The following is a 20345-nucleotide window of genomic DNA, read 5'->3' as shown; positions in this document are numbered from 1 at the left end:
GGGCGGTAGGCGGAAGTGACTGAGTGACATTGACGTTGGACTGACACGTGATATCAATTCTCTCCTTCGTCCTTGGCGATGATTCAACCGAAACACAAAGGACCCGGCTGATGATGAGGTGACACAGGAGTGGGCCCCGAAAAAGAAGGCAAGGAATATGCGTCAAACACCAATTCCTGATGCTCCTTTCTATAATTTTTTCTTCACTCTGCTCGCCTGCGCACTTCCGCAATAATTTTTATCGCATTTATTTCCCACCGAGCAGCATTTTTACTGCCGCCCGCCTTTGGCCACATTTGCTGGTGGGTTTTGCTGGTGGGCTTGGGTTTTCCTAGGCGCCACTTGAACTATGAAAATTTGTCCCGCCTTGCTGGCGCCGTGTATATCGATCGCGCGTGGAAAACACTTTTGCCATTTGCTTTATCTGCCAGCAAACATTGCCCGGCAGTAGGAAAAATATATATATATGTGTGCGTGTGTGTGTGTGGTGCAGGAGAGGGTAGACAGGACTTCGGACTTGGACTTGGTTCGTTGGTCTTGGTTCCATTGCCATTTCCATTTCCATTTTCATTCCCACGTACCCACATCGTCGTCCACAATTTCGTTTGGCGCATTTTCGCTTTCCCTCGTCGCGTGGTGCGTTCATAAATATTCCGTTTTTGCTTTGCTGTTGAACGTTCTGCAATGTGTGTGTGTTCATTTTAAGTGTGTTTCTGTTTTTGCAGCAATTTCAGTTTTTATTCCCGTAATTTATATGCCCCCCACTTATTGGTGCAGCCATGGGTTTGGGTAAACGTTTTCCAGGAACCTACGAAAAATCAAGCAGCAGATCTAAGGTTATCAGAGTTTGCCACTGGGTTGCAATTACCACTCGTAATATTGCGGGTGGTGCAAGTGTGCAAATTTGCAATCATTACGCATTTATGAGTTTTTTTTTAGATATGTACAATGTTGCTGGTAATATCCGGGATTTAGAAACTCAAAAGCAAGGCAATCTAAACGTATTGCTTAAAACAATTAGAGTAAAGAAAACAGAATGTGCTTATATGAACTCTTTCTCTGGATTATGCAATACTTATTTCATAAGCAATTTAAAAATTCTATTTTAGCCCAGCCAAAACACCGCTCACTCGCCATTCCATTCCATTCCACTCATCTCACTTAGACCCACTTCAAGTGACCCTCATAATTTACGAAAACATTTCATTTTAAAAATTAATTTCAAACATTGCCCCCAAATGGAAAATTTGTTTTAATTGATGATTTACGTTGCCAGTCACGAGCGTGAACCCTTCTCTCTAATGAGGACAGTTGTTGTGGGCAAGTGTTAACATGGAAACCCCATGTCAACCACCCCACTTGCCAGAAATATGGAAGTGCTGCTAATCAAGTGTTGAAGAAGGATATTTTGGGCCGCTGAAGGAACTTGGCCGGAGACCTTTTTGCCTCGTCCTTTCGTCCTCTTAAATATTTAAGTGGATTTATTCGCGCCAGCGAGGAGGTCCAAGGAGTCAGGATATTCAGACAGACTTGGAGCACTTCCTTCGCCATTTAGAAATTTGCATGCAACTTTTTGCTGCAGTTTTTGTGCGGCTGCTTTTATTTTTCCACCTGTCGCGTAAAATTTCACACAGCAGCATAAATTTCAGCCCGACGGCAACCGCACCGCACAGAGCTAAAGGGAGTGTGGAGGTGGAAAAACCACCTGGCCACGCCCACACCGCCTGGATCGCCCCCAAAGGATCCAGTTGCAGGCGGTTTTCCCTCAGGCGACGCGACGCATTTGACGCCACATAATTTTGCTGTCGGTGGAACTTTTTGTTAGCCGCTTGTTGTTTTTCAGACCCTCTCATTTCCTCCAATTGGTGAATTTGTTGGACCAGCCACGCCCACACAGCCCCCATTACGCCCACGCCCGCCGTCGCATTGGCGAAATTTATTTGGCGACAATAACAAAAGTTTTGCATACTTTTCGGCGGTTTCGGCGGCATTTCATTTACGATATCATGTTCGTTTTGTTTGCTAATTAAAAGTAAGTGCTCCGCCCCTTCTCACCTGACCTAATCCAAATGGCACTGTGTTAAAAGTGTTACCTTAAAGCATTGCAAATTATAGGTTTGGATTAATATTAATATAAATAAATAAATTTTATATAAATATAAAACTCAATAAATGATAAATTTAAAGACAAAGATACTCCAAAATTTAACTCTGCTGTATGGTGTACATCCTTTTATGTAATTTAGTAATACCACAGTGATTACTTGATAATTAAGTGCAATCCAAATTATCAGAAGTTTCGCTCACCACATTGCAGCAAAAGGTATCTAAAGCGGCATAAGAAACGACCGTCTCAGGCTAAATTAATCGCAGAGAATGGGCGAATTTAAGGAAATATTTCGGAAAACTGCACACGTGTTAGCCTGCGCCCTCTGCCCCCCTGCCACGCCCACTTGGGACGCCATTTTGCACGCGAACTTTGGCCGCAGTTTGACATTTTGCCGCAAGGAAAAAGCGCCACGAAGAGGAAAGACTTGAAAATAAAAAGGAACGCAAGGCGAACATTTAAAACTTTCGCAGTTTTAAATTGTCGCAGCGCAAGTAGGAATGGCAGCAAAGGCTGCAGTTGACTTTCCTTTTTTTTTTTTGTGTTGTGTGCAGCCCCCTTTTCCGCCCGGAAAACCTTGGGACCCACGGAAAACCTCAACTGAAAACTCAACTCGATGCGACTGTCAATTGCAAATGTCACACTGGGAAAGCTCCAAAGGGCAGAGCTGGAACTGAAAGTGGAGTCGGTCTTTCCGCTCGGCTGTCACTAATTCCCCCAGCTCGATTTGCATTTTTCGGTTTCGGTTTGGGTTTGGATTTTTCCTTTACCGTGTTGCATTCACACACACACAAAGACACAGCACTTGTTTTTCCTTTTTTGTGTGTGCGCCTTTTTTTTTGGCCATGTGCCGCAGCGGTTTTTCTAAATAAATTGAACATTTGCTAATATCTTGATCAAATGTCGCTGTTATGCCGCTTGATAAATGGAAATTTTCTGTTGTCTGAAGGTTTTCCAACTCTCTAGTTTTTCGCTCGAGCGTTTTTTAACGGTTCACTTGACTAACTAAATTGCTGCGGGCCACAACGTTTTGATAGTAATACCAAATAAAATGTATGTTGCAAAAATCAGTCATGTTGAGATTAAAGTAAGAAACAAATAATTTTAAATTTTAAACGTGAAAATACTGTATGCATATTCAGAAAACCCAGAAACCGGAACGATGTATTCTAGTTGCTATTCCGCAAAAGTTTCGCTTTTCTGGCAAAAAAAAAACAACGCAAAACAAACTAATAAGAAAGTACGTGCGAATAATTTTACAAATTAGACGAAGACACTAAGGAAAAGCATGGGGACCTAAAGAGAGAGTCGACACCGGGGCATGCAACCAAATACTTCTTGAGCCACTATTTCGGGGCAATAAAGCCTCAACTAACATGATAAGAGACCAGGGGACCAGGGACTCGTGTACAAACCAGACACGCCGCAAACTTCGTGTCGCAATACTGTTAAATGCAAACTGCAAACTGTAAACAAGAAAAGCTGGCAACAACTAGTTTGTTTTGCTTGGGGAACCTCACGGCGTTTCATCGACGACCACACGTCGGATACTCGATATGGAGAAATTCAGGCGTATAATTTGGAAAAGAGTTTTGGGCAATTACAAAATTGTAGGTTAGTCAAAAGTGTTGAATTTATTTTTTACCTTAAAATAAGTGAAATTTTAAATATTTACGTAATATGATTTTATATAAATATACTTTTTTAAACCCGAAATTTATATATTTTAAGTTAATATTTAACTTTTATATCATGTGATACTTAATTATGAATTTTTAATTTTCTGTGTGCATTCAACATTATGGATGTTTTCACTTAAGTTGCCTTATAATTGCTGCTGAACTACTAAACACGAAACCCCGAAATAACTCCTGAATTTCACTTATTTTCCACGGGCTAGTTTCGATCCTGGGACCAAACAAAAAGCAATTAGCTAGCACAAATCCGTGGATAAACAAGAGGGAATCAAGCTGGGGAAAAAGAAGAAGAGGAAGAAAAACACAGCAACCCGGCAAAAGTCCAATAATAAATAAATAAAACTTAAAGCAACTCACATTAATGAGGCCGCTTGGCGCCACTTGGCATGACAAACATGTGGCGCACGTGGCCAGCAATTCCAACTCGGACTCGAACTCCTGGTTGTTTTGGGCTGGGAAAAGCACCCACCCAGTTTAGGAAGTGGGTGGGAGTGGGTGGTGAATGCTGGAATGTGGAAAGTGGGGCTATAGCACTAATTCCCTAACATGTCACGAATCATATTGAACATGCGGCTCTGCCAAATGATGATGAGCGCCGCCAATAAAGAAGGTATATGTGCCAAGGAGGAAAAGCGGAAAAACTGACAGACAGATCGACAGACAGACGGTGGAGCATAGAAATTAAGCCAAGTGTTGTCTGCTTCCGCTGCTGGTGGGATGGCCAACACTTAACTCATTTTCTACATGTGCCGCATACTAAGAGTGCAGTGCTCATTTCGGTTCGCTGGCAATTATAATTTGGTGTGCGGAAATTGTGTAATTTTTCACAAATTTTCATGCATCATTCCCTGCCCCTCCCCGCGTCCTTTCGGCCCATTAATTATTATTTTGCTCGCACATTTCGCTGATTTATTGAGTGTCAGCTGGGCGGCGATGGGAGGCGGAGTGCAGGACATATATACTACAAATTATTTTATTTGGCGCCCCAACTGTTGCAATCAGTGCGGCCCACAAATCTCTTCTGCGCAAAAACAAAAAAAAATTAAATGCAAATTGCAAATGAAATTACATGCACTTCCACTTGAGAAGAGCGGCGGCCAAAAAACGCAAAAGGCAAAAATAAAAATTATTAAACAATCAACAGCTCAAACAGAAGCTGCGGAATACCTAGACGGGAAATCCCCACCCCCGCTCCTGTTCCACACCCCCTCCCCCTGCCATCGTGATGACGCACATTAAAAGCCTGCAACATTCCGACCGCCATTAAGTCAAATGGATGAGCTTGTGTGTAATAAAATTTTTTATTATCATCTGTCGCTTGCGCTTGAAGCATTGAAATGAAAACCAGAAAAAAGTACAAAGTAAAGCACGAAGTGAGTGGAAGATGAATATCTGGAAGCTATCAATGGGAAATGGCAAATGCCCTATGGCGAAGCTAAATTAAGAAGCTAATGGTACAACAATTTCTTAAAAGTACCACATTTTGAAATATGTTTACACGAAAACACATTTCTTTCAAACTTCCATATGCCATTTTACGCTACTCTTGAGCACATAAAAAGTTCTATTCCATGGACTGAAACAGCGAAATCATTGAGCGAGCCAATCGAACCACTTATCCTGTCAGGACATTCCGACCACCGATGCCTTGTCTTGGTAAATTCATACAAAAAACAACACCGAAGCCCGCAGAGAGAGAGACAGGCATAATAAATAGAGGGGGAAAGAGAGACATTGAGGCAGACAGATGCAGGCATTCAGAAAAATGATGGTCAGCAACAACAGCAGCAACAGCAGCAGCAACAATCGCGAAATTCAGCAGCAAACTTTTGAAAAACAATTTTTTTCACTTTGTCTGCCGCACAGGGAATATAATTTTTATATTTTTTTTTTTAGTTTTATGGCATTTTAAAAGTAGTCAGAGCCCCATCGCCAGAGTCCCGGCATTTTACACTCGACTGGCGTGAAAATTCATTAAAAAATTGTGTTTAACATGCCAAACAAACAGCTACCGAAAAAAAATTGCAAAAAATAAAAAAGGAACGCGAAAATTTTTGCGAACATTTTTTTATTGCGGTCGAACAGCTTCAACGGAATTTTGCTGGTACCACGGATCTTTTGCATTAATGGTCGCACTTTTGGCGTACTTTTTGACATTTATTTGACGCATGGCAATGGAGTTCATAAATTTTCCGCCGAGCAAAGTGCAATTCTCATTGCAGTCTGCATTTGGGATGGTTTTACCCTCGATTTTTGTCATTTCCACAGGGAATCTCTAGCTGTGTGTCTTGAGTCTAGAGTCGAAATGAGGCCTGTCACCACCAGTTGTCTTTCGATAAAGGATCTGCGAACCAACCCAACCCAACCCCGAGCAATATGTGGAAAAGCAATTTATGGCAAAGAAACTCGCGGAATGGGAACAACTTGGGGTTGGCAGAACAATGGCTCGGGCCTTGGTGACTTGTCAAAAGGAGCGGGGAGGCGACCCCTCAGCGAAATTCATTTGTTATGCAAGCTACATTTCCGTTTCCGGTTAGCACAGTTAGCAGCACGACTCGAGACCAATTGAAGGAGCTAGGATCAACGAGGGCCATAACAAGAACAGGAACAAATACTGCAACGTCAAGTCGGAAAAGTAATTTGCATTTGTTCGCTGATTAATTACTGGAGCGCTTAATGATGGAAAAACATCTCAGGGCTTTATACGTTCAGTTGCGAGTTAATTGATTTTCCGAAAACTTTTTTAAAATAGCAATTAAATTATTTATTGTGCCTTTTCAGTTTACCTTTGACCCCAATTTAGTACTATTCGATTGTTTAAAATCGAACTATAATCAATAGAACCAACAGAATACCTTACCTTTTGTTGCGTATACGTTACGTAATCTTTTTTTGTGTCGGTGTGATAAGCGCGATATATGCAAATGTTTTGAAAGCGAAAAGTATTTCTAGCTTATTTGCATTTCTGCAACGAGCGTCGCAATGCAGTTGGAAAACTGAAGCGGAAAAGGCCCGCTTAAAATGCATTTGGGCCTTAAACCCCCGTATCCCAGACTCATCAACCTTAGATGGCCAAGAATTTGCGCAAAATGGCTGTGGTTCGAAAATTGCTTGGGGGACCTGGGCTGGCCAATTGTTTATACCACACGTACAAGCCATAAATTTGCCACACACAAATGCGTTGAGTGTCTACCAAGCACTGTATCATTATTTGCCAACTTGAGGTGCGCATTTATAATTAATACTCTTCTAAAAGATTAGTAAAACTGATCTCTAGATTATTTAGAAAATAAATAGGTTATGAACTACGATAAAAAATCTTAAATTGTTTTAAATATTTATGTCTAAAAGAAATGGTTAAAGCTAAATGATGTCTAAAATTGCCTGAGATCAGATTAATGGCGACTGACTAGACTTGCATCATCAGCACCACCAGTCGCACCACCCACTCCATTCACCACCCACTCCATTCAACACCCACCACCCCCTCAACGCGTTGAGTGCTGCAGTGGCTGTCAAGTCAAGTTGGCCGCAACACGTTGCCCCTAATGATTTATCACCGCTCATGCTCATACTTATGCTTATGAGTGCCGCACGATGATGTCGATGATTATGATGAGCAAAAGGACGACGAGGACAAGGACGAGGACGAGGACGTGGACGTGGACGGGAATGAGAATGAAAACGAAAACGGGACTGAGTGCTCGAGTGGTGCATCCTTTGCCATCCTTGGCGTTAATATCTGCTTAGGTGCACTCTGGCTTTCTGCATTTAAGCCACCACTAATTTATGCAAAGTGACTTCTCGGCTTTTGACATAAACTGCCAGTGAGTAGTGTGCATCTCCCGATTGCAATTCGATTTGCATTGGCATTAGACGCCATTCAATTAAACACGCAACACTTGTGGAGCATCGCTCATAGCGAATATATAAGTGATTTGCTCTCTATTGCAGTCTGTTATAAATGAACTTATAAAGGTTTTTATTAAATTATTTAAATTGTATCCAAAGAAAGAAAACTTGTTGCAGCAAGCTTTGAAAAAGAAACTAAAGTTTTCGTTGGCTGGGAAATATATTTTACAAACTACCATAATTGTAAGTTGGTGTTGAAATAACGTAGTCTTACCAACTCTTCATTCTTTTACCAAAGTACAATAGTTACAATACATTTGAACAATGGCTGATGGATTGAATTTTACGATGGGCGATTTTCCGCCGGGTGCTATAGAATACTCAAGTACTGAGGCCATGCCAAGTTTCTCGGAGGTCCCTCTACCAAGTGTCCTGATGTCGGGCATCATGGTCCTTGGTCAGATGATCTGGTTTAGATTGAGCTCCAAGTGGGAAACAGTGAACGGAAGCGATCTAAAGCGAAAATCTCGGATTGTTCTCGCGTCAAAAGCTGCAAATACGTTCATTGATTAAAAATATTTAATTCTCGTGTCGCCAATCGTAAAACACTGCTTTATTTGGATCTATAAAGAATATACTTCTGAAGTGTATTTCATTTTGCATCGTGGTTTCGAAACAATTTGAATTGTTTTATTGGTAACATTTTCCTTGGCGAATTGTTGGCTAAATTAAAAGTGCCCAGTCCCCATTTCATTTCTAGACTTTTCATCTTCAAATTAAAGGCAATCAAGCGGAGTCCTGCCGGCGTGGCTCCTCGTCCTTTTGGCTCTTCGGTCAGCTCCTTTGGCATCTTCTGTCCGGCAATGAAGACATTTTGAATAGCACAAAAACAAACAAGTGGCAACCAAATGCCACCACTTGCCGCTGCCGCTGCCACTGTCCCGTCCCCTTTTTTCCGGGTTTTCCGCTCCGGGTTTTCTTGGTTCCTGCTTCATCTTCGTCTTGCGTTCTTATACACTGAGAGCATTTTCACTGTATAATACATGGCATGGTATGTCTTCTGCTCTCAGTTCACAATGATTTGTTTTATAATTTAAAGATATATTTCATTAGTAAAACAACTGATCATTCAGCCAAGTAAAAAAGTGAATTACCTTTGAGCTTGTTTAATTAAAATTTTGTTCCTATTTGTTGTGCCTCTTTTCTGCAAGTGCAGTTGGGGTCTTAGCTCAGGTAAAAATAAATTGTAAATAATTCCGTTTATGCGGCATGCGAAGACAAAACACATAAAACTGCCAACCAACCGAGCAGCCAGCCAGCCAGTCAGCCAACGATCCGTGAGGGGGATTGGGTGGTGGTGCCAGGTAGTGGGGCTGGTGGTGGTTTGGGCCAGGTGAGTGGGGTGGCCAAAGGTGGGCCCCAAGTGCTGTTAGAATTTACTACGCTCGAGGGGCGGGGCAAAGGGGAAGCATGACGGCGTTGCAGGTCATTTTCATGGCTGCCGTGGCATACGTAATTGAATAGCAGACAGCAGGAACAAAGAAGAGTCGAGCGGAGGGATATGGGAATGGATCCAAATATACCTCGCACTCGTTGGATTAATTTTTAATGAATTCTCTCCTTCAGCCCGTGCTCATTCCCATTCCAACACCCATTTCCATTCCCATTCCCATACACATACCCATTCCGTTTCCATTGCTGCGACGTCTTGCACTTAGACCAGCGGTCGGCAGCGTCCCATTAGGCGGCACAGGAACAGGACATGGCTCTGCTCCTTTCCTGCCAGGACACGTACAGCGTTCAAGTTTCGGTGACTTCGGGATGCGTCTTCGGCTCTCCACACTGCTGTCAATTCAGTATTTTCCCGTCAAATCTGACTTCTTGTAAATATTTTTCTTAATTTTTAGAGTTTATTTTATATGAAACAAATATGCTAAATTTACAGAGCTGCCGTCATTATATACCACAAAGTAAAAGTAGCTCGTATTGGAACAAAATTTATTAAAACTTCAGTCCTTTCTTAAATATTTAATTTTTTGTATACTTGACATCCGTTTCTTTTATTCAAAAAAATAACAAGCTCCTTTTTGCATTGCTTACCTGTCATTGTATGTGTGTGCCGACCGCCTATTTAGACCGTCTTTATTTGCGGCGGCCAAGACAAATACACAACAAAGCGACGTGTGTGTGTTAGCCAGGATATAAAAACTTAAGTGAGATCGAGTGCAGATGGAGTGGGATCTGTGAATGGTGGTAGCGCTGGTTCCTGGGGGGAACTTTAATATTTCAGCCATTTAAGTTTGGCGTCAGTCTGCTGGCTCATATGCAAATGCAAATATGGCTAAGGGAAGCGGGTTTGAGCCACAGGAATTATAAAAATATGCCAGTTCACGGCACCAAAAGAAGATGGAAGAGTGGGGGTCATTGCATGCACATGCAAGCGAATTAACATTTAAATTAAAAAAGCAAAGGCCTCAAAGTGCCAAGCCAAATAAACAAAAAGGGTAAGCGCCTGACATCGCGAAGACTAGCAGATACCGTGTAAAAATATTTAACAAATATGGAAAAGGACTTGCAGTTTGTACTTAAAATATTAAATTCTGAGTCGTTTCCCATATTCTATGTTAAGTAAATTATAAAATGATAGCAAACCAAATAAATGAACAGAATATAAAAAAAATCGCTTTTTATAACCAAATTATATTGCAAGTTTTAATTTTAATTTTTATTTATTATTATTATCTCGTTAATTTATTATTAAACATAGCTTAATATTCCCTTAAACGGTAACCCCTTTAAATCTGCAGCGAAGCCCGAAGTTCCTAAAAGCTCACTCGCCTCTCTCTCCTTTCGCAGGACTCGCATTCTCTTTCGCGTTCCTGCTCTCAGTTGCGAAACAGCTGCTTGTCCTGTGGCATAATTCCGCTTTTGTTGTCCTTTAGTATTGTTGTGGCAGCTGCTAATATTTGGTTTATCCACGTCCTTTTTTTTACCACCAGAGTAACCTCTGTGAGCTAAAATCTGTTTAACATAAGAGCTCAAATTTGTTGCCTACTTTTGTGGGCTGTGCAAAGTGAAGTGAAGTCAAGTGGTTAATTAGTTTGCATGAAATATTTTACAATAAAATTTTAAGTAATTGAAAGAGACAGTTTTTCTAACTATATATTTTATAAACAATTTTTGAATATTTTTTTTTACATATTAAAACCAAAAGGCGCAAAGCTGCAGCTGCATCAACAAGGAAGGCAGCTGACAAAAGCTTGAGTTTTGAAGGAAAGCTTGCTTCAAAAAGCTTTTGTAATGCAGTTTTGGAGCGCAAACTATAAATTATTTGAATTTCACAATTCAAGACAATAACGTGAATAAAATGTGATAAGCTGAAGCTAACACAGGTTCAGGTATGTTAGAGGGAATATAATTATCCATATCCATTCACTTTCACTGTGCACTTCAATTTAATAAGCGGGAAACGAGCTTATAGAAAAATCATTCGAACTGAAACGTGCTGAACTCCTATTCAAGGAGATTAGACAACGAGTTGCATTCAGCGAATTTAGCTGTTATTATTATTTCGATTTGCATTTAAATTTAATGTTCGTGTAAGTGGAACATAACAATTATTGATAAAGCAGTAAAATATGGGCCAACATACATTTGAACTTTTGCATTATTCTTGCAATATTCGAACAAATAAATCAAATATGATTATTTGATGACCTTTCTGCCCCAAATGCTGACGTTGCCACACTCATATCTGCAGCAAATTAGCATTTGTTCAGGCAACAACGAGCGTTCTGCTCCTCAGTGGCTGTAAACAAAATGTTGCAGCATTTAGAGCGCAAATAAAAATGGCAACAAGGAGCACAGGATCTTCGCTTCCTTCTCCCTTCCAACTTGGCCGCGTTCACATTCTCAGATATTGCATAAATAATTTATGTAGTTATTTTTGTCTTTTGCCCTTCGCCGTGTGCTCTTCACAAATAGTTTCTCGAATGCGGATTCAATTTGCCGGTTCCACGGGTGTTGGGCCTGTGTTCGCCCTTCTTGAGCTGAAAATGCATATTTAAATCAAATAAAATTCCTCAGCTCGGAATTAAATGTTTAAAAATTTAAAAACTGACTTTCGCTGACTGGCGGCACCCTCTTGCCCTCCAGCCATCATCTCACCTTGCCGCCCCCTTGGGGAGTCGTTAATTTTTATCACATCTCCTTGATACTGGTAGTCTTGTTGGTCCTCTGTTTTTGACTGCATTCCACTCTAAAAATGCATTGAGCACCAGTGGAGCAGGTGTCTTCCCATTTCCTTGAGACGGCATTTCTTATTAAAGCCAAGCGCAGGACCCAAAAGGACAGCAAAGGAAACTCTGAATGCCGCAATGGTTAGGAAATGCATTGGAAATTGGGTGAAGAGTGACTCGAGCATTGTGAGATTGCTGTGCCCAACGAACTCTCTTAGCACTAAATGTTGTCATTTAAAGTATGAAAATAAGAAATAAATTTTATGTTGTGTAAGCATATACACTGCTTTCAAAATAGATTTCAAAAGCACAAAAATATATATTTTTCGAGTTATTCAGCTTGGCACATCATATTTTGTGGCTACCCCCTTTTGGGAAGAGTAAATTTCGCATTGAGACGCGACATGCATAGCAAATGACCGAATCCTCGCCGTCTCTTTCTGTTGCTGTCGAAAAAGTAATAAAGCGTGGCCAACAAGGCGGACTCAAAGCGAAATTCGTCAGCAAAAGTAATAGAAATTGAAGGCATGCCCCAAAATGGGAAGCTGCAGCCGCACAAAAGGCGAAACGGAAGCGGAAACCGCAAGCGGGTAAAAGACAAAAATGGCTGCCCATCTATCCGGCATCTTCCCTTTCTCTCTCATACTCCTTCCCTCTCTCTCTCTCTCTCTCTTTAACTATCCGCTGATTATGAATACGGAGAGCTGACCGCAGGATGCAGTCTGTTAAAATCCAGGGGTCGTCGGACCCTCGAACACCGTGTCGCATATGTAAGCAGGCCACGTTGCAGTTCTTTGTTGTAAATTGACAAATATGCAAATCAGACCCAGACGATCAACAGGAGACAGGAGACAGGACCCTCGGCAAAGGCTCATCATCATCAGCTAGCTTCGGCACTCCTTTTATCCCAGTCTCCCGGATTCGGTTTAGATTTGTGGCCAATTGTGGTGGTGGTGCGCGTGACCTGGAAGCGCAGTTCTTAGTCCGCTGAAGGCAATAAAAAAATTAAATCTGACAGCCACTTGAAGCGAAAAGTTGGCCAAAAGCTTTTCTTCCAAAAGAACCCCACTAATCGCTGGTATTTCAAGCGCTCGCCTTAATCCTAATTGGCCAAAATCGCCGAGGAAAGGCTGACGGTGCTAAAAGTTAGCAGTTGGCAGTTTTTTTAATGATTTGCAAATCCTCCTCTGAAGATGCAATAAATATTGGGCTGAGTCGGTTACCGCCGCACTCTAAAAAATAAAGCAGCTACTTAGTATTAGCATCAAGGTGTTTGATTAAAGCAAAGCTCGAATAAAAATGTATAATATTAAATCAGTAATTGAATATTGTTAAACAAATTTTTATTAGTTTGTTCATAGAATCCATAATGTGTCAAACAGTTTACTCAGTGTAAGAAGCCACAAAAACAAGCTCAGCCATCTAAAGAAAAAAAGGAGTCAAATCTGTTGGCAGCAAATACGAAGAGCACAATCGCGTTTTGGGCCGCTGTAAAAGTTGTAAAAATATATAAAAATTAAAAAGTTGTAGCCCAAAAACGTCAGCACCACTGCCAGTGCCAGACAACGAAACCAGAGGCCACAGCCAAACTCGAAAACAAACCAAATGGAATGGTAATGGGTACCAAAACCAGAACGAGAACGAAACCAATAAAGCAAAACAAATCCACTTAAATGTGCCAAGTGACGACGGCCACAGCGAAAAAACAAGAAAGAACGCTATAGTCGAGTTTCCCGACTATTAGATACCCGTTACTCAGCATTTAAATTTAAAAAGTTTTTTGGCAAATCGACAGAAATTTACAAGACCAATACAAAAATGAAAAAATATCAAAACATTTTTCAAAAGTGTGGGCGTAGCAGCTTTTGACGATTTGTGGGCGTTAGAGTGGGCGTGGCAAAAAGTTTTTTGGCAAATCGATAGAAATTTACAAGACCAATTCAAAAATGAAAAGATATTAAAACATTTTTCAAAAGTGTGGGCGTGGCAGTTTTGGGCGGTTTGTGGGCGTTAGAGTGGGCGTGGCAACATGAATCGACAAACTTGCGCTGCGTCTATGTCTCTGGAGTCTGTATGCTTAATCCTAACTTTCTAGCTTTTGTAGTTCCTGAGATCACAGCGTTCATACGGACGGACAGACAGACGGACAGACGGACAGACGGACAGACGGACAGACGGACAGACGGACATGGTCATATCGACTCGGCTATTGGTCCTGATCAAGAATATATATACTTTATATGGTCGGAAACCCTTCCTTCTGCCTGTTACATACTTTTCAACGAATCTAGTATACCCTTTTACTCTACGAGTAACGGGTATAAAAAAACCAGAAGTACAGAGCCGGGGCACCGGCCAAAGTGACAAAGTTAAATTCGAAACTCATAAATTGGCTTATCCACTTAACTGTTAACGGGTTCTCTCTGGCCAGGACCAAGTTTTGTTGCCAAAAAAAAGCAAAAAACACGGTGGATGTAAAAACTGTTGGCTAATAATGGCTACGGCCCAAAAAAGGACATTCGCATCGATCAGGCGAAAAACTCTGACTCCGACTCGACCGCTTCATTTGGCAGGGAAACTTTGACCCCTTTCCCCAGCTGTGATTTTTCCGCTGAACTTTTGCCATCATACTTCAATCAGCGTTAGTCACTGCCTTCGCATGTCCTTCAACTTTGCTGCTGCATCCAGCCTGAGTCCTTGCCACGACTCGCAGGACCAATTGCAGCAGCCATCGTGATGGCTTTCTTACGCTTGGTCGCCTTATGAGTCACAGGCTCAAGTCTTTTTGTTCTGTATTTTTTATTTCATTTATGAGATGTGAAGAATATGAAACATATTTTTAATAAAAAGAAATAATTAGAAATTGCCTTTCTGTTCAATTTAAATTCGAAGAAATGAATAAATTGATGAAATTCTTCTTGCAGAGAACTAAAACAATTCCTCCGTGCGAAAAATAGAAGTGGAATATATAATATCTAAACCCATTTCTCTGGAACAGAGAAGCAATTATGCCAGATTTATTTAAAAACAAAAAATGTATTGAGGATATCTATAAAACATTTCGATTTATTTTAAAGAACTCTTGAGTCAGGGAAAATGGCGACACATGCCGCACTTTTTACTTTGGCTGCCATTTGCAACAAATTGCAGCTCATTAGTTGGAAATATTGCTGAAAAAGAAATAAGCTGAGACAGAAGCATAAAGCAGAAATTGAAAGCACGAGCAAATTTTTTTGCTTTACATTGCAAATGTCTTGCACTAAAAACAGTGGTGAAATCCATAGCAAAAAAGTAAATAGTGTATGTCATATATAATTGTAACTGAGAAAATAATGCCATACGAAATTTATACAAAAAACATGATAGATTGTCTAAAAAACATTAATTTCCCGTTGGTTAATGTGCTTTAAATATTCAAGATGTTCCACTGTACAGGCAGCTGCAACTGATGCGAATTTCTTGCAAAAATTCTAGCAAGGCGAGCGGCAAAGAGTTGTGCCAAAAGTTGTAATAAAAATAAAACACACCTGCCGCCATTCGCATGGAACAGGACTTTAAGGCGGCCGCAGGGGGCGTGGTCGCCGGAAAAGCACACACTAATACGTGTGCATAATATATGTATGCATGCTGATGTGAATGAAATGTTTGCCTGTGGTAATGACCGCTCACAAACACAGACACGCAAGTCGCATTTATAGCATAATTAATTAGAAATTATACGCGTTCTGCATGTGTAATTTGCATATTAGTCGACCACCAGGCGCCGAAAGAGATAGAAGCCAGCTTGCCGCACGCGTGAGCGAAAGAGACAGCACTAGCGTGCCACAAGCTGACGCTTCTTTGCGGTCATAGAGCAGACCATATTTACTCCCTTGGGGGCCTCCTTTGGGCCCAGTTCCCCCCTCTTTCACCCTCTTTCCATATATAAAGTTCTCTTCCTCCTGTCAGCAGTCAATTAAGAGCCATTTTTAAGCAATTTATCCACTTGGTCTATGACTATTATAAAGTTTTGTAACTTATAAGCATTGTGGGGCAAAAAAAATAATATTTACTTTATAATTTACGAACTTATTTATCAATAAAAAATATTTGAATTTATCTCTTGTGGAATAAAACAAGTTTTTCATACCAAACGAAGAGACGTCTTGTTTTGGGCACTTTCGAGGACTAAGCCTTAATAAATTTTCGCAGATGATCTAAGTAATTGGGGATGTGGTTCCGTTGACTGCTGTTTTGCGGGTTTTCCCTCTTAACAATCCGAAAATCCGCAATGCAATTTTCCACTTGTTTGCCTTTCGCCGTTCGTTTGTCTTTACTTCGTGGAATTCAGTTTGACATTTTTCACTGGAATTTAATGCCATTAAATGTTTGTGCTGATGTGGCAGAATCGGTTTCTATTATTCATAGATTACACGCTGATATGTTTGTCTTGTTTTCGTTCGTTCAGCTAAGTAATGCGATACACACAAGCAGTTTGCTGATCTTTAGAGTGAAACAAATAAGTGACAAATGAAAGCGACAATAAACTCCGGGAAACCCTTAAGTCCCGGCTCCTGTGGGAAATAACTTCAGAAGAAATTTTTAATGGGGTTGAGGGTAAGTAAAGTTTATTTGATAGGCGCGTGTTTAATTTTCACCCCAGACACCTTGTCCTGTCGCCCCCGCCCTCGTCGCATCTCATAACTTATTTAACCCGAATGGCCAAAAATAACATTTGTGCCTGGCATAAGCAATTGTTTAAAGCAAAAGTCACCCGCACATCTTGAAAATTCCTGCGGCGTATTTTTCCAGCCCCAAAAACAAAAAACAAGCAATAGCAAAAGAACTTGTTAATGGCCCTTGGTTACAACTGTCAAAGCACGTAGTTCAGTGGGCAGAAAGAAGACGAAGGGGTGGCCTGAAAAGTTTTCATTTACAAGAGGCTCCAAATTTATGCCTACCTTACCTTTAACACCTAATAAAGCAATCAGCTTTAAATAATTATAAAGTTATTACTAAAAACATTGAATTATTTGATAAATTTGGTAATTAAATGAAATTAAATACGAGGGCATATGGAAGCAAATACTGTTTATTTACCGCCAAAGTTACTCGCCAGCTGACTGAGTTGGCGCAGCGCTAATGATGATAAAGTGTGTGCCGGAACCTCTCGCTTTTCCACCCTCACCTGTCCGAACGAGACAAAGTTTCAAGTTATCATAATACGAAACCCACAAAAATGTATTAAGCTTGGGGGTCTAGGGTGGCAAAGAGCTGTGTCTAGACTGCTTACTTAATAATAATTTGCCAAACAGCAACAACTGCAAACGAACAAACAAGCCAGCAGCAAAGGCATCTCATTTTGGGCATTACTTGTGGCGGAATACACCGAAAGAAAACAAGGCACACTAAAACGACAATTTTCTGTTTGTAGCATCAAAGCTTAAACTTCTCTAACGAACGCCAAAATTTCTGTAAAAAAGTCTCTTCAAATAGAAACGTGCGATAATAATCTTATGAAGCCATCATTTTTGTCTCAATGCATCAAGAACGGCAAACGTGGCGTATACGCAATATTTGCTGTAATTTACACCAGCTCCATTCGATGGCGCGGGAGGGGATGGCCTGAGATGGCACATGGTTTAAGTGAGCATGTCTTGCATTTAAAAAATATATACACACACACACGAACATTGTCCCTCTGATTGTATGTGTGTGGGTTTCGACAAGTTGATCAAATGGCCACCGGATGTAGGATGTACAGGATAAAGATAGAATGAAACTGGGTGAGAGAGTGCGATGGCGAGACCAGACAACCGGAAGGCAGCTCAAAATACTTTGGCCCAGCTTTTGTCACATTTTTGCAGGTTTTTGCATAAGCCCGGCCAATTTCCATCTGGATTACAATTCATTCCTTGTGGCTAAGGGCCAACTTTAAAGTGCGACAGAGGCGCCACCTAGCGCCCAGCTAGCGAGCGCATTAGAATGCCAAGAAGTTTTCACAGACGTGTGCGAGTTTCCTCTCTGTTCCTCTGCGTTTCCCCCGAATTTCCCCGCCCCTTTGTCAGGCACAAACTCGGAGCAAAGCAAAACCGGAAAAGATGATTAATTCAAAGTTATTAGAAACATGACTGAAATTTATAATGTCCAAAGATCAAGGAGATGAGGACGAAGGATGAGTCCGTGGAAGGCCAACAAAAATAGGAAAGGCGATGCTAAAACCGAAGCATAAGAAACCAAATAAGTTCAGATGGCTCCTCAGTTGCGGGTTTTTAGCTTGAAAATAATGCAAACCGTTAGGCCGAAAAAATAATATATTTAATGCAATTACTTGTTATTTTCAATTAACTATTATTGTGCTCTTTTATCATTAAAGCGGAATGAAAAATGGTTTAAATAATCTTCAAGAAAAATACAGCTCTACCCGCTCAGCTTTTAATTAATAATCTTTTTGTTTTGGGAGAGAGCAGTGCACTTTGTTCTAGCTAGTCAGGTGAATAGCCACGTACACACACATTTTGGCTTATCAGCAAATGGAAAAGCAGCAATGCAAGAGCAAAGAAGCCAGAAGGAAATCAAGGCAGAGTAGGAGAAAAGACCGCAAAATGCGGTTGAGCTGCAGAGCCATTAATTTGTTTGTTGCCTGTTTTAACCCCCGAACAGGTTTCGAATGGGGAGGCGTTGGCGTTGGCGTTGGCTGGTATCCTTAGACAATTTGAAATTAATATTTAAATGGCTATGCAAATTCACTGGCAGCTGAAAATGAGCAAGTGCCAGTGGAAATTGCTGCGGTCGCCAAGGAAGGAAACTATTTTCAACTTCACTGAGCCAGCAGCATTTTCGCGTCTCTTCCGTTTTCTTTTCCCCTCTATTTATTATTTTCTCTTTTTTTTTTTTGTTTCTATTTGATAAGCCAACCAGTGGAAATTATAACGAATGCAAATAAAAGCGAAAGGAAATTAATAGCTAGCGCATAACAATTTGCATGGGTTAAACTTCATCAATTACTAATTTCCAAATAGTTTAAAATATGGCAAATTAAATAATTTTTATGTATATTTTTTGTATGGTTTATAATATATTAAGTACATATATATTTCACGAATTCTTAAAGCTTTTAGCTATTTTTCATAAAATATTTATACAAGTAAATATTTTCCATTTCTGTTTTCTATTTTGCAAAAACATTTTCCTTTTTGTTTATAAAAACTACAAATCTAATATTTCCCCTCACTGAAAATCATGGAAATACTGGGAAGAGCTGATGGGAAAACCACTCAGTGGATTTTCACTCAACACGCTCGCCAAGCTCTTTCTCTTACGAGCTTTTTGGCGAGAGCTAGCGGTTGGAAAAGAGATTTCCATTTCCCAGAGCTTTGTGGGGATAGAGAGTGTCATAACAACGGGCCGAGTGTTTGTTGTTGCTCAATTTTTGAAGTAAACAACATATGGCAAAATATGGAAACAGGCGGCTGAACATAAAATGCTTAAATATTGATATTTGCATGGCCCCAACGAAAGGCAACTACGAGTATGTTAAATACGGGCAAATATAGGCAGAGCATATAATTACCAAGACTTTTGAGACAATATTCGAGCAGTAATTGCATAGATATGGCACGTATAAACAAATTGCGAAAAATAAGAGTTTTTTTCACTTTCACTTCGATATCTTGCGCTCTTACTGATTTTCCTACTCTTGAGTGCGTTGGCTTGATTTCCACTTCCTGGCTTGTATTTCCTGTCTAACAGCTGTTGTTAACATGGCCTCAAATGTTCGGCTTACAGCGACCGTCGTTTGTTGGCCTTCTTTTTCGGCTCATTACTAAAAGGCGAAGCTTCGGGCCATTGAGCTAGAACCAAAAAGTCGCATTCGTGGCCAAGTTCGTTGAGTGCAAACTGCATTTCGCAGCGACTGCGACGCCGGCGTCGAGTGCAACTATTGGCTTTAACCGTATAGTCGCCTCGTATCTTCGTATCCGCGATTCTTGGCAACTAGCAGCTCGTGGCTCGCAACTCGCAACTCGCAACTCGGAACTCGGAACCAGCTGCTTGCAACTCGCAATCCGCCCAAGAAGCGCACTTTGATTGCAAGTGCCGCCCGCTTGTGCCGCCGCTTCTGCGATATAGATTCCGATTTTGCCTTCAGTCTCCAGCCGACTTCCTCCACGTGCGGTTCTCAGTCGTCAGTCGCCAGTCGCCAATTGCCAGTCGCAAATCGCATATCGCCAGAGTTCGTAGAATTAGAATTTGTTGTCGCGCTTGCAGTTCGCAGTTTGCAGTTCGCAGTTCGCAGTTTGCAGTTTGCTGTTCCGCTCAGCTTCTCTCAGCCGGCAGTTATCCTTTCGTCACCAACGCCAGAAAACAGGTCCTTTCGCCTTTCAGTTGCGCGCGCGATTTTGCAGCCCGCGATCTTTCGACCGATCGAAACTGAAATCTGTAAACGAAAAATACAACGGTTTGAAAAGGTAG

At 41.0% G+C, this 20345-nt stretch overlaps 1 protein-coding gene and 1 long non-coding RNA gene across 2 annotated transcripts; one reads left to right on the top strand and one right to left on the bottom strand.

Annotated features, from left to right (window-relative positions):
• The first annotated feature begins 7811 nt into the window (after positions 1 to 7811).
• On the top strand, positions 7812 to 8306 carry LOC120446123. The gene is made up of 2 exons (XM_039626948.1): positions 7812 to 7899; positions 7955 to 8306. The coding sequence occupies exon 2, from the start codon at positions 7981 to 7983 to the stop codon at positions 8227 to 8229; it is 249 nt and encodes an 82-aa protein (XP_039482882.1). The 5' UTR covers positions 7812 to 7899; positions 7955 to 7980; the 3' UTR covers positions 8230 to 8306.
• A 2913-nt stretch (positions 8307 to 11219) lies between these two features.
• LOC120446124 lies at positions 11220 to 11962 on the bottom strand. Its single transcript, XR_005615825.1, has 2 exons — positions 11824 to 11962; positions 11220 to 11705 (listed from the first exon to the last, which is right to left on the bottom strand). It is a non-coding gene; the product is annotated as an uncharacterized LOC120446124 (long non-coding RNA).
• Positions 11963 to 20345: the final 8383 nt, after the last annotated feature.

This window comes from Drosophila santomea, chromosome 2R (genome assembly GCF_016746245.2).
Source record: "Drosophila santomea strain STO CAGO 1482 chromosome 2R, Prin_Dsan_1.1, whole genome shotgun sequence".
NCBI lineage: Eukaryota > Metazoa > Arthropoda > Insecta > Diptera > Drosophilidae > Drosophila > Drosophila santomea.
The sequence above is the reverse complement of the archived record's forward strand: the minus strand, read 5'-3'. Positions and strand labels throughout refer to the sequence as shown.

Excerpts from the sequence above, each read along its gene's own strand:
- LOC120446123 (XM_039626948.1), top strand. The coding sequence starts at position 7,981 with ATGGCTGATGGATTGAATTTTACGATGGGCGATTTTCCGCCGGGTGCT.